Here is a 22,288-nt window from a genome sequence, read left to right on the forward strand (position 1 = left end):
GAGATACAGTATTTCAACAGGGAAATTACATTGACCCATCTGTAACGTCACAAATCGTTAACTGAAAGATTGTTTAGCGATGAACACTTCGTTAGTGAAATTTTAGTTTTATGATATAGTCAGCTAAAAACTAAAAAAAATTCAAGTTCAGGTTACTTAGGAATCTACATAGCAGGATTGGCAAAAACCATGGTTTTTATTGAAAAAAACAACAACAAAAAAAATTTTTTTTGGTTTAAATCCTTTTGTTTTGTTTTGTTTTGTTTTGTTTTGTTTAAACCAGGTTTTATTGGTTTAAATAATTTGCTCTATGTATTTATATCACATATGGACAGAAATAAGTTTGTTTCGCCTTGGTGTTATTATGCAACAACAGGGTTATGCTGAAAGGGGTCACATAAGCTTAAGGAGGAATCCAAACCGTTTCTCGACTTATATGCGAAAGAAATTGTCCTCCATTTGAACTCGAAACCGGGACTAATTGGCCACAAATGCAATACGTCTGCCAACTCACTCACGAAGGACTCCTGATAAAAATACATTGTACTTATCTTTACATACTTGTTAATATAGTTGTCTAATTGTCAAGACTCATTACAAAAGGACGAGAAGATAAACAATTGCACAAGTGAAACCATTATACAGAATTACATATGGACAATTTCAAAATATTGCAGAGTACAGAAGAACTAATTCAGTCCAAGTTAGTTCACTATGACTTTTATTAGTCCAAGTTAAAGAAGTAACACGACTTAATTTGCATATCGGTAAGAAAAGTGAATAAAGATAAGAATTATTTGAGTCCACTTTGGCTCTGACCCATTTATACATAAATACATACCAAAGATACGTCTGATTTCAATAAATGCCTCTCGTCGAGTTTGTATGACCCCCAGCCCCCAAAGTACGGCATTTCAATGTATTTTATCAATAGTAAACTAAATATTATTAAAACGAAACAATATTTAGAAATTTTCTTTGATTGCAGTTGAATAACAATAATAATAAACTATAAAAAGATCACAAAAGGAACATTCATAAACTTACTAAAAAAAAAAAAAAAAAAAAAAAAAAGTTGCTTTTGTAGTATAATTTCTTTGAGTAATGAATGGGGAATTTAGGTCTGAATGTAATACGCATATTATACGGGAGCGAAACGTGATAACTCACAAATGTGTGTTCATCAAGATTTTACGAACACTTACACTTTTACGAACATTTTTCGTTTTTGGTTTAAACCAGCCAACCCTGCTACATAGTATATAAAAATTATGAGCTTCATAAAATAATTCATATATAATAAGAATTTTATTTAAATCTATTGTGATGAAAGAGTAATAACCTGTTTTGATGAAAGAGCCCTTATTTTTCTTTGTTTTCGACTTCCTCCTGTGATCTTTTACTGGTCAGAACTGGTACAAAACTAATTTTCAGTTTCTCTTTATATGTTACTTGGAATTAACTTTATGTTCACTATCTATTTAATAATAATCTTTCATCCCAATACATACACAATTCCTATGCAGGAATTGATGAAAACGTAAGTTAATGAATATACAGTATATGTGGAAAAATATTTATAAATACACACGTATATAAGTACAATCCCCGTCGTTTAAAAAAAAAAAAAAAAAAAAAAACGCCTGTTTAAAGTTCTGTTTTCATCTGTCATTGTTGCCAAATTTTCGTATTTTTGGTCGTTTTGGTTATTTTTTTTAATTGGTTTACCAAAACTTTATTTACCCGACTATCTGTATGTATTTGTCCGTCTGAGGGCAGAGAATCTCAGGAACTACTTTGTTGGATCACCATCAAATTTGCTTAGGATGTAGACGGATCAAAAGACGGGAATCGAGTTCTTTGACGAAGATGATAGACAAATCAAAATGGTAGAAATCAACCGTTTTGGATTTTAATGTTGATCAGAAACGACTAGAGATAGCGACAATTGGTTTTTCTGGAATCCATGAAGCGTTCTATGAGTGTATATCATCGTCTGTCTCTATAACCTATTCAAGCCGGAAGTGGCAAAAACCAATCACTAACGTTGATCACTATGGACTAAACATGGTAATAAATAGCGAAAAGCTGTTTTCTGTAATCAATTAAGCGTCCTAAGAATATGTTCCATCTCTATTCTAATCTCTTTACTAAAACCGGAAGTGGTAAAAATCTACTACAACTTCCGGTTCCAATATTGAGAAAACATGCCATAAAAACCGCCAAGGTCAGTCACTTCCACGTGGGGGTACACGTAACACTGTTACTTCTTTTCACTGATTCTAAACTCTTGTATCAATAGATAAATAATACGTCAAGTGCATACCTTAATATATCTCTGTTCTATTTGCTAGGGCTTCCGACTGCAGCTCTCTATTCAGCTATACGTTAGAGCCTGATGCCCCAGAGCCTGCGTCTGTCTGTAGCCTTCTACCGTTACCAGAGCTCCAGCGAGTGACGGTGGGGTTGAGTAATGGAAGATTGTTCCTGGTGCGTAGTGACGTACTTCCAAGTTCACCTACGAAAGGAGAAGGGAGTTTCGTAATGACAGAGCTTGGGAGCAGCACCATTCTCCACTCCGTCACAGCTATCTTCCAGAATGAAGGAAGGTCAGTCACTTCTGATTGATTTTTACAACCAATTCTGTTCGCTTGTTGTTTCGTTGTTTCACTCATTTCATTTTTATATTTCGATTAATAAAGAACAAGAGCAAAGCCAGTAACAGTGATGTCTAGAAATCGAACTCATGATATCTCCAGTATGATAAAGCGTCTTATTTAAAAGGACTGGAAACTATGCATATGACCAGTCATAAGACTACCATATATTGCTTTCAAGTGTATATGAATAAAGTAGCTACAATTTTTCTTGGTAACTAGTCTTTAGGTAAAATCATTAATACTACGAGCTGTGATTTATTTATCATCCATTGTGTACATAATTGAAAGAAATTAAAGTACATTGGAATCGTCAAATACAGAATTATACACAATATATACGAGGAGTGTTCGGAAAGTAAGGTTACAAAGCCTGCAGTGAAACCTGTGTATATTATTTCATACAACCATTTTCAACATAGTCTTCATATCGCTTGAGGCACTTGTTGCATCGTAGGATGAGTTTTGAAGATTCCCTCCTGGTAAAAATCCTGTCCCTGTGCGTTCAGCCACGTTGTCGCAAAGTGTTTCACTTCCTCGTCTAAAGCGAAGCGACGGCCTTCTAGGTGCTTCCGAACGACATTCCTAATTCTGCCATCACGTGCCGTAACGTGATTTTCCTGTTTTTCTGAATCAGTTCCTTCACGTGAGCTGTGTTCAAATTTCTTGATGTCGTGCTTAGTCGGTCACTGCGCTCCTCGTCGATGACGTTTTCTCTACGAGCCGCAAACATTCGACACCATTTTGCGACGTGCTGATGAGACATTACAGTCTTTCCATAGATCTCTACCAGCTGCCGGTGAATTTCAGGCGCAGTTACATGTTTCGCCCACAGAAATCGAATAACTGAACGGGCTTCTTCGCGAGACCAGTTTCCCAAACAAGTAGCCATTTGTGTTTACCTGACGGCGGTTGGCTGAGACTCTACACAATTGCCAACTCCATGTATTTACCGCTCATTCCTCATTTCTCTATAACAGACGAAACTCCAGAAATATTTGCCTTGTAACCTTAGTTTCTGATCCTTCAAATAAATTTAATATAATAAACTTGATGCACAAATCCAATTCAAATAGCTCATCATTTGAAAATTCTTGAATGTTGTAGAAGCTGTGTAAACAAGAATTTTTCTTAACTCTCTTGAGAAAACCGATATTTAATCAATTACAGGATGTCTATTGGTCACAAAAGTCACGAATGTCACGAAATCAGAAAACGGTCATGAAAGTCACGAAAAAGTCACAAAATTTAGCTTTGGGGTCACGATTTTTTTTTTTTAACTGTACAAATGTAAGTACAGATTGGAAAACTTTGTTCTATAAAACGTCAAAACTCATCACCAAAAATGTCTATGGTCGGGTTTAGACGCTACCAAATCGCAAGCAAAGTACGTTTCTATCGCGTGGATGAAAATTCGGCCTAATTCGCACCCAAATTCGCTCTTGAAAATGTTAGGAAATTTTATGATTTGGTAAAGAAAAGGTCACGAAATTTCATTTTGGAATTTTAGTAGACACCCTGAATTAGTTTTAGAAGTGTTGGCAAGTTATTCTAATAAAATTCATATGGATATTCATATGTTGTCTATTATAATAGGTATATATATCAGAACTTTTCTGAATGTTATCAAATAATAATATATGTAACATAGCAAGATATGGAACAGATAATACATTCATTTTGTCTAACGTATTTCTCCCCTTGCAGAGTGTGTGAGTTGTGGTGCGGTGAATCTCACGGAAATATTTCAATTTTTACCATTCGAGAGAACATCGTCACGTCCCAAGAAGTGGTCAACCATTATGATCCAGTCATTGACAATTTGGATGTTCTACATTTGACGTCATCTCATTGTCCTGTTTATGATACTAGAGACATATCTGTGTGGTCCTACGTTTATCCAGGTAAAAATATAAGATTACTTCACATTATTGCTGAAGACAGCAGAGGCAGATCTAATGTAGGGCCGGGGGAGAATAGGGTTTTTTGAGTGACAAAAATAATTCAAGGTATTATTTATATTTTTTAAAAGTTTATAGTAAACTCATGATATACCTATTATGGTCTGGGTTCTGGTTGCCCCCCCCCCCCCAGTTTTTACCGTCTAGATCTGCCTCTAGACGACAGTCGAAAGAAAATGAATGGTAATATCGTCCATCCTTAGTACGTCATTGCTGTACAACCACCTGTCTAACGCTATCTAAACATTGGTCGTATTCACTTACTTGAATGGGGCAAGACATTTTTCTTTAAAGAGATTAATTGAAGTATTCTTATCACAGTTTGATATATGATAAATGTTGTGGGCTTATTTTAAATATGTAAGTTCAAATCAGCTACATACAATTTTCAGTGAGAACAAGACAACAACTATGATTTACAGTGCAATGTAAATAGTTTTTATATTATTATTATTATTATTATTATTATTATTATTATTATTATTATTATTATTATTATTATTATTAATATTATTATTATTATTATTATTATATTCAACTGTAAGTGTGAAATTAACTCCAAAAACTTAAAAGCTTTTGCATGAAGTTCAGGTATGTATGTAGTTTGTCTGTATAGGAAGTTCTAGTTTTTAGTGCTTCATCAGGAAATCACACTGCAGGAATTCTTCAATAATAAAGACGAACCTTGTATATCAAAGATTTTAGTTTCAATTCTATAACCTATGCACCTTGAAAGTGCAAGATGTTTTCATAAAAAAGTTATTCCATTGTCATATGTGGCTTAAACCTTTTGATCGAGGCCATAGCAAGAATGGTTGAAAAAAAAAAATTATATATATCTATATATATATATATATATATATATATATATATATATAAAAGAAAGAAAAGAAACTTTATCTGTACATTTTTTTTCAAATTGTGTCAAGAATTTTTTTGTTGAAGCCCGTAATAATGAGTATAAAAGAACTTTATCCTGATAGAATTATTTGCATTTCTTTGTTACTTTCACATTAATTTCAAACTTGAACGCATATTTAACATAATTGACTTTCGAAATCACAGAAACTTCTGGCACTGGATTGACAAATTTGAACCCTAATTTCCCACTTGGTAGGTGGTTACTTTTCCGATTGCGTAACCAGTAACACAACCGATTTTCACCGTTTTGGGGTGCCTTATTCCTTGAACCCTTAGTGATGGTCTTCTGTCTGCAGCTTGTAGGAACAATCCGACAACGGTAAACATTGTTGTTGATGTCCTGTATATACAAAGTTTGACAATGAAGTTCCAGGACCAATGTTAGTACTCTGTAACTACTAATGACAGAAAATTGTTTTATCATGTGAAATTAATGCTGTATTATTTTTTTGCAGAATACGTGAAGATGTGGTAAAGAAAGCATGTATGCCCTTCTAAAGATAAGTCGTAAAAGACACCATGGTTCCTATTGTCATGGATTCTTATATGAAACTAAGAACAAACATAAAGTTTTGCTGTAAGCTTGGAAAATTAGCAGCAAAGACTTCCGAAATGATCAGAACTGTTTAATGTGAGACAGGATTTGCTGGGTCATTTCGTGATTGATGTACAACACATCCTCCATCATACAGTCAGTCATGTGACTGTCTGACTGCAGCAGATTGCGAACACGCTCCACATTATCCTCTAAACGATTGGTTGACGGATCCACTTCTGCGGTCATCAGAAACGTCTTTATGTCCATCACAAACTCAAGCGTACCATTCAAACACATGGCCACGAGATAGGGCATTCTTGCGGTAAAGTATTCTGATAATCTCGTAAGTCCCGGTTGCTGATTTCTCTACGATAAACTGTTTTGATCAGTTCGTGAGTTCTTGTTGCTGATTTCTCTACGGTAAACTGTTCTGATCATCTGGTCAGTCCCTGTTGCTGATTTCTCAACGGTAAACCATTCTAATCATCTTGTCAGTCCCTGTTGCTAATTTCCCTACAGTAAACTGTTGTGATCATCTCGTAAGTTCCTGTTGCTGATTTCCCTACGCTAAACTGTTGTGACCATCTCGTAAGGTCCTGTTGCTGGTTTCCCTACACTAAACTGTTGCGACCATCTCGTAAGTCCCTGTTGCTGATTTCCCTAGCTAAGAGCAAAACTTAATGTTCATCTTTTGTTCCATGTAAGAATCTGTGACAATGGAAACCGCGGTGTCTTCGATATGACCGATGTTTGGAAGGACACAGATAATCTCTACCAAATTTTCACGTGTCCTGCAAAAGAAGAATATTATAACATCAATCTTACGTGATAATCAATTTTCTCTCATTAGCGGTTACCGAATACCAGCATCATTCCTGAAACTTTATTGTCAAAACTTGTACAGTTATTAGAACAACCTTTAGGCAAACGGGGTATCAAGTTAATGCCAGACTAGAAATCATTTTTGCTTCTTTTTTTCTGTCATTTCAACGTTCCTTTAGATCTAATTATGCATAGTGCAAATATAATAATTGTAATCATTTTACCACATTGTTTCGTATTTCAGGCTGTGTTGTTTATCATTGGGATCCACAGACTCGTACCATTTTAAACAAGTTAGACTGTTCGAAACTAGTCCCTTGTTCCGAGAGCTTAAAGTCTATTAGTATAGAGGAACATCTAAGTCCAGGAAGGTGTCAGGTAAGTTAGCTTGTTACTTGTCTTAATTTTATAAACGTTTCAGTATTAGTAGGCGTTTCTGTTGAATGCCAAAAGTAAATAAATGAAATAAAACAAGAAGGGAGGAACGAAAAAATGTTCACAAATAGGGAATAGCATTTTATTTTTAATATTCATTACTAGTATAACACCTTGTGCAGTCGCAACAAAGCAAAAGTTATTGTCTGTAGGGATTGACTAAAGATAATCTTATAACTGTTGAACGCTAATTTGTTTCAAGGAAGTAATTGGTACACTTTTTATTATATTTTAAAATTGATGAACGTTCAAGTAAAACTCAGTAATAATCAGTCATCAAAGTTGTCAGTATTTTAAGTTTTAAAATCTTTGCACCAAAAGTGCAAAATGTTTTCACTAAAGATTCGATCTTCATGTAAATGACTTTCTAGTAAAAAAGAGCCACAGAATGTGTGGCTGAAACAGTTGAGGATTATTTTATAGACACATTAAATGTAAACTTTTGAAGTATATACTATTGAATGACTATTTAAGCGTGTGACACATATTATATTAAACTAATACTATTGTGTGCAATACAGGGTTTTCATAAAGTCTGGACGGATTTAACTTGCTTATAATTTTCATAAAAATGCTCATAATGAAATCAAATAAAGTGCAAACGGTAGCGGAAGGATTAAAATTTTTAGTTGGCAACACTGTTAGATAAGCGGCAACTCTGAACACGTTGAGAGAGGGAGAGGGAGGGCAAGGCCAATTCTGGTGTGTCGAAAGTTCACCAAAGAGTTCAAAAAGCCGGCACCGACTGAGAGTGCAATCCGAAAGTGGCATGCTAAGTTCTTGGAGACAGGAAGCGTCCTGGACCGTCCTCGAAGTGGGAGGCCGCCAACATCGCCTGCAACAGTGAGCAGGGCAAGGGAAAGCATCATCAACAGCCCACAGAAGTCGATTCCTAGACGGTCCTATGCAAATGTGTGGACGTAAATGGCGCCGAGTTGGAGGTGTGGCGGTGAATGAACTGAGCTGGTGACTATATATATATGAAGAAATTCATACAGGGCAGAACAGTACAAACAAGTTTGACATATTAGATAAGTGTTTTAGCGTTGCTCTTCTCTGGTGTAGAGACATTTTATTTTTTTATTTTTTTTAAAGCACTTGCTTCACAAGTAGAATCTTTCCTTACTGAAGTGCAGACCATTTCTTAAGTCCATTTCCTTACAACACTTTATCGGACATAATAAAAAACTGTGATGCAAAAATAAGTGTGTAAAAGTGGGAGGTATGCCGGAGATCCCGGGTCGAATCCCGATCCAGTTATTTACTTTTTCACTCTTTGTGTGTTATTGAATTAGAAGCAACAGAGGATCTGGTATAAAAATATGTTTTAAATCAATTGTTTCCTCGCTTCATTATATATATATGATATTTTTATATATATGATATTTTTATATATGATATTTTTATATCTTTAGCATATTTCTGAACTATATGTATGTTTAGTAAATTAGTATGTTCTTAGTTTATGGAAATCATTTTGACTTTATTTTTTTCTACCACAGGTTACAAGTTTAGCCGTGCTAAACGACGAATTGTATATAGGTACAACCTGGGGCTGCATAGTCGTTGCAGAAAGATTATCTATGCGCCCCATTACTGTCTTTCGACCCTTCGAAGAGGAAGTGAGAGCCATTATCCCGCTGGTTTCTGCTGTGAAAACACCGGAAACTCCAACCGAAGCGTCTGATCAAAGTTCAGATCCTGCCCTGCCTCTTCCTCCGACGCCTCTCGTCGCTACTATTGGAAGAGGGTATCGTAGTCTTGTTACCAGATACACAGACATCGTGTCTCCATCACATGATACGATTAAAAGAAACATTTATGCCTTATTGTGGCGTGGGGAGCGCTGGACAGCTGTGTAGTCTCATTCACGTGAAGGAGCTTTAAAGTTAGCCTGCTAGTCTCGTGTGACGTGAGAAGCTTTAATACTCGGTTGAAATTCCATAATATTTTTTGCCACGTTCTACTTGTGGCATGTTGAATGTTTATATATTATTGTATATACATAGTGTGATATTTTGAATTTCTGATAATGCATGGAAACGTCAACCTGCGCCTTTTGTGGAATATATTTCTCTCCTTGAAGATGTCTTCTTCAGTCTTAATGGACTGTTGTTCTTTAAGAGAATGATTTGCGTATTTATATAAAATTTCTTGTACGCATAGGTAGTATATGTTGGATAAGGAGATTTTAAGAGCAGTATGTTGTTTATACAAAGAAGAATTGCCTTTATTATATTACAGATAAATCCATATGAGCTATGTGTATAAGAAATTTTATAAAATACATGAGTTCATTCTTAATGGGTAGTAACTTCATTCACTTCTGTTTTTGCGTTTGAAATTAGTACAAGATAAATCAACGAATCTGATGCATGGTTCCGTGTTCAATTTCCTTCAAAACTGCTTACCCTGAGTACAAATCCGAGTAAAGGGGGCACTGGTTCGGTGGTAGAGCGCTCATTTGGAATGTGGCCGCTCCCTGGTTCCATCCCTGGCCACACGAGCTCGTAGTGAACAGTTTCATATCCGTGGGTTTTTTCTCGAGGTTCTCCCGTTTCCTCCCATATGCTCATTCCATCAATTCTTTTTCATAATTGTTCATTTTTATTATTTCATCTGTCTCCTTAGCGTAAAGGAAATATTCGTGGGACGTAAAACTTAGATTTCATTTCATTTTCACCCCCGCCAAGTGAACGTTGTGGTGGACAAACACCGTGTGCGTGGGTTTTCTTGGGGTACTCCCGTTTCCTCCCACTTTCTTCATTCCACCATTTCATTCATTACGCATCATCACCGTCTCCTTTAGCCTAACCGGCATAATCGTGGGACGTAAAACTCAAAGATTTCATTTCATTTTCAGATCCGGTATTGATTCGGATTTGACTTTATACAATGGATTTTTTTTTATATAGCCTCGGTGCTGAGAATATATTGAACTCCTATCATATAATTAGTCGGGCGGCACGGTAGCTCAGTTGTAGATTGTTCAGCTCTGGTGTGTTGGGTCCCTGGTTCGATCCCAGCTCGCCCCAAGTAGGCTTTGTGTGTGGACAAACCGTGTTCGTATGTTTTCTCGGGATTTTTCCTGTTTCCTTCCACTTCTTTCATTCCACCATTTCATTCATTTCTCATCAGCCTAGCTGGCATAAGCGTGGGACGTAAAACTGAAAGACTTCATTTCATTTCATTTTAGTCTTGTGACGGTTGCACTTCTGACAGCTGAGTAGACAAGCCTTTAGATTCAATATGTAAAGTTTTAAGTGTTGGGCAGTCCTATCGGGATGCGCAGTCCAGTTTCCAGAAAGGAAGGCGTTCGTGTTCCACTTGTTGACTTTTCACTTCTGTATCTTGCTTCAAGTTTTTGTTTCTATTTTACCTCTTCACATATAACGAATTTTTAACTATAAAACTGCTGATTTAATGATTTGGTTTGAAAATATTCACTACTTCACTTTTGTTCACTACTTCACAAATACTCACTTTTAACGTGAAATCATTGATTTAATGCGGCAAACTATTTCTTTCCATTTCTTCTTCTATAAGAATGTATATCGCCAGATCTGGAGGTTTTTGAGGTTTCTGCTTCGCCTCGCGTAACATAGTCGCTAACGCACTCGCCTTGGGTGCGAGCGGTCCTAGGTTCGATTCCCGGTGGGAACACTCGATCGAGAAAGTGTAGCAGCTTATTCAGACCAGCCATCTTGAGAGAGGTTTTCCTGGGTTTTCCTCATTCACACCAGGGGAATGTCAGGATGATACGTAACATACAGGTTCCAGATCGCTTCCTTCCTTTTCCTTGGATAGTGTGATCACCGAGGGACGTCATCCCTCATTCATGACGGGCTAACATGTCCATAGATGCTGAAAGCCAGAAATCTAATTCCTAATTTTTTTTTTTCCACCAAAATCTCTCACTGTATATATAAAATCAATCGTGATATAATAATAATAACGAAAATTCAACACTCACGTAAGCATCTGAGTAATAATCTCATCGAAGACCTTTCGGCAATAAATTTCTACTATCAGCAGTGCAACTTACGTTGCTCGAAGAAGTACATTTTTGACAAATCATCATCTCTGTAGAAATAATGGTTGAGTTAGTGAAGCATTGTTCTTAGATTTCCTTGGTCTTACAACTTGCGTTGTCTTCCCATTACCTGTATCGAGACTTGGAGTGACAGTTACTCAGCCCCAAAGCAATAGGATCATTTATATATGCGTCATTCTGGACTAAATTGATATGGAATGATGTTTGCTGATGTATAGTATGTCGATGTGTATTCATCTCAAGTCTACATACAGGTAATGTGAAGATGACAACAGATTATGAAGCGAGGAAACTTATGAGCAATGTTAACTAACCCACAACCATTATTTCTACGGAGAAAATTTATTGCAAATGTAGTTCTTTAAGCAACGTAAAGTTTCTAACGCACTGCGGATGACAAAAATTTCTCACTGAAATCACTGCGACTGGATTGGATTCGTACTGGAATGCTTGAGTGAGTATTGATCTTACGTTATTATTAGTTGGTATATCGTATTGTTCCATTAAGTAATTTAATCATGATATAATTTGTATGTATAAAAATGTTTAAAACTCTGATTCATTTCTACCGGTAAACAGTGCTCAAATCTATCACAAGATGTTAGGATCATCTCTGTTTTCATAATTTTGTAATATTTTCTTGATTAAACACTCGAAAGACATAGCAGATCTTGTCTTAGCGATGAGTACTCATTCACTTTTCAACCTTCAGAGGGAGAACAAAGAGTTGGAGCTTAACAGGCAGTCGAAAAATATAATTTGGAACCCCGATATCATGGTCGAGTTCTGTAATGAAAGCGCATAGTCATTACAATGATCAACGTTATAAGATTTGCCCAAATAAAGAGGATATTTCGGTTATATCTTGACCTACCAGTAATTTTTTAAGGGTCGAAGATACGGTAGTCACATTGGGAGATATCAAGGTTATATGAGGATGTTTGAGGACTTCCCATCGAAATGTTTTCAGCAAGTCGAGGGTCTCCTTAACCACATTTGACCTAGCGTTTTCCTGTTAATGCAATATGGAACAGCGTGCGAAACAACTGTTTCCCGTACACCTTTGCATCCTGCGACAAATTTCTAAAGCATACCAGCCTTCTGCGGCTTGGATAAGAGCTCGTTGCGCTGATCTGCAAGAATCCATAATACACCCGACCGTGCTAAACAACTTTTCTCAACTGAGCACACAGCAAGTGATGCTGTTCACTACAAGTGCAAACTGGGAATCACACCGCGCAATCTATCAGCTAACATATTTCCCCAGTTCGCAGCTACAGGCAAAGTCGCCTTTGCACTTGAGCAAGCCTTAGGTAATGTAAGAACGTAATTCATTTCTTCCGATTTTTTATCTTATTTCAAAAAATACAAAGCAAAAAGAAGTGAATGGTGAGTAGACCCTTGAATACATCAGTACATAAGACTTATGAAGACTACATCCAGGCGTAGAGAAATCTTAATACTGTGATGATTTTAAGAATGTTTTATGAAGTATAGTTATTATTATAAGACAGTATATCAAGTAAAATCCGTAATATCGTTGACTAGCTTAAAATGAATTGTAATTTTGTAGCAAAAAAAAAGGAGTATTTATTTAAGGTAATAGACACTGTATGTAAATACGGTCAAAAGGTCATCAAAATAAAGCAAAATCAATGCTATAGAGATCCAAGGTGTACTTGCCAGTTAGTTAGTTAATAATAATGTCTATTTTTTATTTTGCAATCTGTTGCGAAGGAGTATATACATATTATAAATTTTTAATGTGAAGAACCTTCGTGCAGTTTCTTAGCTTCATGTTGAAGACTGCTATTTTCCATGAATGACTATGTATTTTGGTGACATGTTTTCTTATTTCCGTTCACTATATACGTTTTTAATATATATATATATATATATATATATATATATATTGTACAAATTCTCTTGTTGACAAGAAGAAACAAAGAGAGTCGAGGTTACGAATGAGAATTACAGTACATATTAATGTATTAAAAAATAAAAGTTTTGCATAATGAGTAATGTGATAATGTATGTTTATAGGATGTTGCAAAAGCCTATAGTGTAAATATTTACGTGAGTTATTTTTAAATACTAGTACTCTATTTAAGGAGGTTTCACACCGAATTTCTACTATCGATTTCCCTGACTTTCCATGACTAAGTAATTTTTTTCTGATTTTCCCTAACTTTCAATCACTGAATAATTCTCCCTGACTTTCAATGACTAAGTAAGTAAATTTTCCCTGACTTTCCATGACTAAGTAATTTTTTTTTCTGATTTTCTATGATTAAGTAAATTTTCCCTAACTTTCAGTGACTGAATAAGTAAACTTTCCCTGGCTTTCAATGACTAAGTAAATTTATCCTTACCTGCAACACTGCAAACACTCATTTATAATCAAGTTTCGAGAAAAATAATTGTCTTAATCAACCTCCACCATCATCATAATCATACAGCACTCTCCTTTTTATTTTTTCAAGTTTACTTTTGTACTATAAATATTTATTCTGAGTGAAACTTCCTGTATTTGGAATACAATAAAACACTACTACCAAACAGTAATTATACATTAACGATAACATATTTTCGCATTTTGAATTCACTTATATACAAGTAAACATGGATCATATGATTATTTACATTTCGTTTTCTGTCACATTTGATTTCTTTCTATTTAATTTGTTCCTTTCTTTCAAAGCTTGAAATGTTAACATTTTTCAGCGCTCCTGAAGCTTCTTTATTTCTAAAGGTAGATAATTAATCTTCTCTTTCTGCTGCTTTTTTCGTATTTTCTTTTAAATCTGTGTTGATTCTTTGAAATATTCTTCATATCTTATGTGGGCAACTAAAGAAAAAGAAAGACACTTCTGTGAAATATAGCAATTTCCCCTGACTTTGGGCATATTTTGAAGCCTTTTCCCTGACTTCCGAGGCATATTTCGAAGCCTTTTCCCTTACTTCCGGGGCATATTTCGAAGCTTTTTCTCTGACTTTCGGCATATTTCGAAGCTTTTCTCTTACTTTTGGCATATCTCGAAGCTTTTTTCTTACTTTCGGCATATTTCGAAGGTTTTCTCTTACTTTTGGCATATTTCGAAGCTTTTCTCTTACTTTTGGCATATTTCGAAGCTTTTCTCTTACTTTTGGCATATTTCGAAGCTTTTTATCTGACTGTCGGCATATTTCGAAGCTTTTCTCAGGCTCTGACTTTCAAGGTGACCTTGAACCCTGTCAAGACACAATTGTGTTATGGGATTCTCTCTTTTAATGTACAATTCTGTCCATGACTTCAAAGAATTTACTATATACAAGAGCTGGATAAAAAGTAATGTCAGCATTGTTATAATTCGTGTCTGGCTTTATGTAAATAAGAATACCTGTTACATTTCTTCAATGAAATCGTCTCCTATCTCTCTCACCTTCTACTACGTAAGTGGAAAGGCGTCGTACACCGTCAATGAGTCAATCTTTGTCGATGATCCACAGAGACCGCCGTATGGCACGGATGATAGTTTCTTTTGTGTTGTAGTGCTTCTCCCGAAGTGGTTCCTTCATTTTCACGAAAAGATCATTACGAAGCCCCTGAAAATCATAGTGTGCACTGCGCTCACTTGCCACTTCAATCTTGATCGCGTATGTTGTTCGTCTTTCCGAAACGTTATTGTTATGGGGCTTCACTTTCCTCCTGTTCTTTACGGCACTCTGCTTTTGACTGAATAAGAGACAGTCTTTATCACTCACTACACTTCATCCCCTTAATATTCTTTCATGTACAGAATCTTGTATTGCAGGGACACAGCCCTCTAACGTAGGAACAGTGGAATTACTTATCCAATCTATGTACAAATTGAAATGATCTTGGATCGTCCACTGACATTTTAAAATACATTCTTATATGAAATAAAACTCTTTTTGGAAGTCAATGGAGCGAACTGAATAGGTAGTAATGTGATTGCTTCGCCCGTGGGTAGAGACAGTATTGCCGCCATTCTGACTGAGGTTTCTTAATATTTTGTTCGTTTCTTTAAACTCTTTTTCATATTCGTAATAACTGTGACATAAATATATCATCTCTGGTACTAGAGGTCCCTGATTCGATCCTAGGTCTAGTGAGTCTTGTATTTTTGTTTCTCTGTTGTCAATTCTCTTTCTGTAGTCAAATTCTGTATTGTACAGTGTCTGCCTTTATGATTAGCTAGCACAACGTCTTACTTCAATGTTGCAAACTGCATTATTAATGAAGTACGAACAATTTGTATACCACTTAATGACCCTAACAATGTCAGGTAAATTATGCAGATCCTCGCGAAGAAGTTTCCATCATTCCCCGTCCGAATATTCGCCTCAGGATTTTATTCTCAAATAATTTCAGTCTACGTTCTTCCCTCTGAGAAAGCATCATGTTCCGCAACCATACATCACAAGTACAATTATCGTTTTATATATTTTAGAGTTCAAATTCTTCTGCAGAATTCGGAAAGACAAAAGAGATTGGACAAAATAATAACACGAATCCTCTGCTTTCAGTTACAAATGGTTAAGATAATCAAAAATTGTATAATGTTACATTTTCTAGGAAGCAAGTGTAAGAACTTTCTGTCTTGTGCAGGAAGGAAAAAGTGAATTAAAAAGCAAGCTTCAAACTTGAAAAACAATTAGATAGTTAAAAGGTAACAATAACTTAGAAGCTTAACAGCATAATATAGTAAATGTATTTAAAATCATCTTATTTGGGTCTCCTTTGGGTTGGAGCACTTATCTATGGTGTGCAGGATCGTGAGTTTAATTCCAAAACACATATTGTTTATTGGAGAAGAAGTGTCGAACTTTTCGTTTCTATTGTTGTGTACGTACAGGGTGTAGCAGAAGTAGTGACTCACTTTTTGGCATGAATGGCATGAAACAAAATTATAGGTACACAGGAATGATGTGGAAATCAAGTGCTTTACAGTATCTAATCCCTATTCTCCATTTGGAGGTCCACGTGGCGGCCATTAACTGAGATGCACGTTTCTGCCGCATCTCGGCGCATCTGAACGAAAATGTTGTTGAATTCCTCGATTATTCGCGTCGTCAATTCCGCAACACTGTTTATGGGTCTTGCATATTACCTTGTCCTTCAAATGTCCCCGTAGAAAGAAGTCAAGAGACGTGAGGTCTGGTGACCGTGGTGGCCACTCCACTGTTCCCGGCGACCAATCTATCTCCCGGGGAAGATGTTGTTCAAAAACTCACGGACAATCTGAGCAAAGTATGGTGGAGCACCGTCTTGCCACAATACAAACAAAACAAGAAACAAACAAACAACGACATCAATCGTACAGCCAAACGTACCTAATCTAACAACAAGTGATTCAGTACTTCTGGGACACCCGATATTATTATATCAAAGCGCAAAGTAAGACATTGAATTTAAACATTTTATCTCTCTTTCTATTTAAAAAATATCAGCAATAGTATTTTGCTGTAGCAGTTAGAGACCTCCTTATCTAGTTTAGGCCATAACATTTGTCAAACTAAACAAAGGGAAAATAACGATTTTGTTTTTAATTACCATACGCTTTCGTAACACCCTATATAATACAAAGCAATAGAAAAAGGGAAATGGACGTATTGTTACAAAAAAGTATAAAAGAAAAAAAATCATAAATATTCAGAGCTTAAGACAATTAGCGAAGTGATTTTTTTTTATTTATTTGTTTCTTTTAAGTAAGTGTTTGCAAGAAGCACTGTTAATTTTATTTGTAGTCAACGTGATGTGTGGGTGAGATGATGTATTTTTCGAGTCACAGCTCTAGACTCACCAGAATCTATTTCTATTGTAATTAACAATCTGAAATTTTCTAGTATAGGTAGAAATTTGTAAAACTCTTTTTATGTAGGCATGACACTTATTAATATTGTGTATTGTTATAATCTAAACTGATAACTTTGTTGTTATTGCTTTTTTCTTCCTTTTGTCATTCCAGTTCGTTTTTATTATTATTATTATTAATATTCTGTTGTTATGTTGATCCGATTCTCTTTTTTGGACGTTTGTAATAATGTCTGAATGCATTTTATTATAACTGATATACAGGGTGATTATAATTAAAGTCCCACTCTCAAAATGGTGGGGAAACGGTATGGCATAAGAAAAAATAACGTTCTAAAGTGCATCAATAGATGGTGCTGTAAGCGGCATGACGAAAGTAGATTCGGCTACCAATGACACTTTGAATCGAAATACGACGTCTTTGGCATAAATTGTACATTAAACCAACTGTACTGTTCGATATGCTTGATTGTTTCGAAAAAAAATGACTTCCAAGCCATTCAGCAGTTGTGGCACTGTTAGTAAAAAGCCCATCCAGCACGGCGCCAGAGCGCGGTCCTTCATTGAGAAACACATGACAAGCTGCTCAGATGCAATATGAGGAGAACGCCACCTACCTCGCGTTTTTATAACAAATGCAGTGTGTCATGCGCATGAGTGTCTTTTAATTTGCATAGCACGCCGCTTACAGTGCCATCTAGTGATAACACTGGAGTTTTCTTTCTTATGCCATATCGTCCTCCCCCCTTCTTCAAGTATATTAAGTTCAAATTTGAAGTCATTCTGATGAGTGGTTCTTACAATATTTGTGAAAGCGAGACTTTAATTATAATCACCCTGTACATGCGTAATTCGTGTTATTAGCTTCAGAATGTAAGATTATCCAAAAGCCGTTTTTTATTTTATCTGGGGGGTCTTTTTGTATTCACGTACAAAGTCGTCATTTTTTCTAACCCAGTAGTGATTGTTCAGAAGAGGAAACAGGATAGAGCTTTTAAATTTTATTATTGTAAGATACTTACATGATTCATTTTAGTTTATTAACAGATCTCTTTGCAGTGATTTTACAGAGTGGTTTGAAATTGTCCGTCAAATGTCAAATAGCCGAAATATTTGTGATCCTTTGATTCGTAATGAGAACGCATTATCAGTTAAGTCTTTAAAACACGATGGTTCAGTGTAGCGTTTTTCAATCGTTTGTAGTTTTTTTGCACACTAAGTGTATAATAAATAGCTATTGAGGGCTTAGTAATTGGTCTTTTTACAGTTAACAGTGAGTGTACTCACGACAAATTCAGTATAAATAGTTTATACGAGCAGGCAAGCAAATTGCTGCAGTTCTATTTATTGAGTTTAGGATTTCAGTTAATGCATGCTTTTTTTTTTTTTTTTTTTTTTTTTTTTTTTTTTTTTTTTTTTTGTAAATAACAGAAATCGAAAAGAAGCACATCGTAATAAGCTCGTTGATCACAGACAAAATTTCTACAAGTAACTCCATAATTCTTGCAGTTACATTATTTATGTAACTTTCGAAATGTGTATCATCAAAAATCTGGTTTATTTAATAATAGATATAGTGCATCGAGTAGCACACTTGCAACATTATGCTAATCTGGTAAGTTTTAAACTATATATATATATTTTCTCTCTTGAGAAACGTGACTTACGTTGTGCATTAATTTAGTTCCTTTGATAAGTCTATTTACTACTAAATTAAAATACCGCTAATTTTACAGTAATTATGTGATATCTTCAAATAGATAAAAGATAATCGAAATGTAGAACAACAGCGCGCTAGACAATATTATTTTGTATGAGGTACCGTTATCACGAGTCACTTAGTAGCTTTCCGTTTGCAGTCATTTATAAACGTGATAGTAAATGCCATTTTCTAAATAACTGGAACTCGAAAGCAGATAAGTGAGCATCATTTCCAGTGGTAACACTCGCTTGTCCGTATTATACACCAGAAACAGAAAAATTGGAGAAAACGGGGAGTTTTTTGGCAATTTTTTCAAAATTTTTGCGCCCCTCTGTCTCGGGTCTGGGTTCACGAAAGAATCTCAAAATCTCTCGAAAAATACGGAGTTACATACACAATGCATGTGCAAAATTTCAGTAGGCTCGTGGTTCGAACGTCATTTTCTTCAGTATAACGCGCCCTTTCCAGCGGTACCACTCACATGTCTTATCATACACCTGAACAGGGAAATTCGGGAAAAACTGGAAATTTTTCTGAAAAAAAATCGACCCCTCGGAATATTTGCGTTCCTCGGGCCCTGGTCCCGGTTCACGTAGGGATATTTAAAAAATTGAGAAATACTCAAAGGTGCACACTATCCGTGTGTAGAATTTTAATCTATCTTGAAAACTAAGGGCATGAAAAATTTTTGAAATTCATCTTTAAAAAATCACGCCCTCCCCCCCCCCCCTTCCTTGGCGCTGCTAAGTTGACCATCCGGTTCCAAAATGGATCTGGGGTGTTCTTTGGTCCATGCTTGACTTGACCAATCTATAACGGCTTAAATGCCTGTTATAGGACCTAAATAAAGGGGTTAAAGACAAGACTACGCTGTAGTAACTTTTGGTACCATAAATCCTAAAGAGGTTACAAGAACTAAATTGAGGCCCTAGGTAATTCATGTTTCGTATAAATATGTGCCCTATAGCTTTAGTCAGCATTTTTTTCTTTCTTCGTAACACTGAGAAGCATGTTAGTTAAATGTTATATGGTTTGGCCATTACAGGGTTACATTAATTTTATTATTAATAATAAGAAATTCCATTGCTTCCAAAATTGAGTTGCCCTCAAGAAGATTACACCTTCTCTGTAAGCAGCGGGTGTTTTTTCTTAAAGAATGATTGGATAGGCTCAATGCAAATGCCATACGATTCAAAACTGATTACTTCCTGCAGATGTGGAAGTATAAGTAAAAATTGAATATTCAACATGTGTAAAAGTTTTCGCAACAATTTTGCAACCAAAATTTCAACGCTTCAGAAACGTGTATCTGCTATTTGGGTTTTGTTTACGGCATTTATATTTCATTAATTGACTTGAACCATGTAAGTGCTCTTCAATTTGAGAATAGAGGCAGCTTAATTTCTGCTCTAATATTGTACTCTCTGCTTGTATATTTTGTCTTACTAGCCATGGATTTTTTTTTTCATTCACTAAAAGACTGAAAAGTGTAATAAAGGTGCAATTATTAAACCTTTGTTAAAGAAAGGAGCTCGGACAACAATTTTCTTTGTATTTTTTATGATGTACGATTTTTCTCTGTTTCTTGTATCTATTTTTTTCTACTTTTTCTGTCTTGTATCACTTGTAATCCACTCCAGTATTAATGTATTCTTCGCTTAACAACAAAGGAATGTTCTCTCTTTTTCAATTAAAAAAATACCATGAGAAGACCAAATAAAAATAAAATGTTATTTTACAAAAAAGAAAATTTCTTTAATTTATGCTTTATAAAAAGAAGTGTCAGATGTACAATCTTAATCAAAAATTCCTGGTAAAGAATGATTCAAACGGTTTGCAGGGTTTCCCCTAAAGTATTACAATTTATATTAGAACATCTCGAGGAAGAGCGTTGGAGATTCACGCTGGAAATATACACGCTGTAGATGTGAATTTTTAGAGTACAAATTACTTATTATTGTAGGGAACACAAGGTTAGTATTTCTGTTCTCGAATTTTAATGATATGGTTCATACTATACAGACAATCTAAGCATAATAACAAACATCGTCAGTGATGTAGAGTTGTCAATGCAGTAAAGTTTGTACGTTTTAATAAGTAACCTCGTAACAGGAAAAAGTAAGGCAATAACACGAGGAAGTTAGCAAACAAGCAACTCATCAAATTACAATCAAAGGACTAATGATTATGCTACCTTCGCACGGTCTAAAAGTCGCGGCCGTGTAAACTTTGTATTATAAGTACACTGCACTCGGGGAATATTTATCTTGCATATAAGAATTTGATCCTGTATGAATATTGCCGATGTAGTGACTTGTAAAACTCTCTAAAGACAAAACTTTTTTTTTTTTTTTAAGCACAATTTTGTATACAGTATGTAACTTGTTTAAACTTTTAATAGAAAAGCATTGAGAAATTACCGTAAAAATATTGGTTTCGTTCAAACATGTCTTCCTGATCATTATTTCTTAATTTTTTAAGTATTTTCATATTTTGGATAGAAAATATGGGATGTTTATTTCCAGTCTTAAATGGCTTATGAGTTGCTGATGAGCAACATTGCCCGTGGTATCATCATCGTAGTTATTCTGCCATTATTGGCAGATCACTTGCTGCAACTAAGAAGCTTCCATGCTCCACGGTCTTCCTCTAACCTCTTCGTTTTCACGTACGATTTTTCTGTTTTGTTGTTGTCCATTAATTGTAGTCTCCTTCGCCCTCTCCCTCTCTTTCCTACCACCATACCCTCTAGCACATCCCTCATGATACAGTTCCTTCTTATCCAATGTCTCAACCAGTTTCTCTTCCTCTTCTTAATAATATCTAAAGTTATTCTTTTCTCACCCACCGTTTCTAACACCCTCTCATTCGTTTTCCGCTTGACCCGATTAATTCTCTCCATTCTTCTTCACACCCACATTTCCAGAGCTTCCAGTCGTTTCTAATCATTTTTGCGTAATGTCCATTTTTCTGACCATACGGAACAATACTCCACACGAAGCAATTTATGAGTCTTTATGGTCAATTACAATTAGGAATATTTCTCAGAAAGTGTAATTAGCAGCAGTTTCGTTGAAATACCTTCATACAGACCAAGAAACAATAATAATAATATTAATAAAGCTTTCTCGAAACTCGGGAAATAAAGCATCTGTAGTACTGAATTTAAGTGTGCCCTATTGATGAAGATTGGAACTACCTAAACAAATAATCCGCAAATAATGTATATGAGTATTGTATGAAAGCAATAATGCCAATTAAACCATCACTGAAGTTATTATTCATATTTATAATGCAATGAAAAGCAATATTGCTTGTAAGCAAAAGGGCCAAATAAAGGGTTAAACCCTAGGTGCGTAATGGATAAAATAATAATAGGT

General features: G+C 35.4%; 1 protein-coding gene across 2 annotated transcripts in view; it reads left to right on the forward strand.

Annotated features, from left to right (window-relative positions):
- Lrrk (Leucine-rich repeat kinase) overlaps positions 1-20,658 on the forward strand; it is a 239,580-nt gene extending 218,922 nt beyond the window's left edge. For both annotated transcript variants that reach the window (XM_081732781.1, XM_081732776.1), the window contains exons 38-41: positions 2,355-2,609; positions 4,365-4,561; positions 7,144-7,277; positions 8,837-20,658. In XM_081732781.1, the coding sequence (XP_081588907.1) occupies positions 2,355-2,609; positions 4,365-4,561; positions 7,144-7,277; positions 8,837-9,196 (946 nt within the window). In that variant the 3' untranslated portion in view covers positions 9,197-20,658. The remainder of the gene's footprint in view (positions 1-2,354; positions 2,610-4,364; positions 4,562-7,143; positions 7,278-8,836) is intronic.
- The last annotated feature ends 1,630 nt before the right edge of the window (positions 20,659-22,288 follow it).

Source organism: Thermobia domestica, chromosome 1, assembly GCF_964235325.1.
Source record: "Thermobia domestica chromosome 1, izTheDome1.hap1.1, whole genome shotgun sequence".
Classification (NCBI taxonomy): domain Eukaryota; kingdom Metazoa; phylum Arthropoda; class Insecta; order Zygentoma; family Lepismatidae; genus Thermobia; species Thermobia domestica.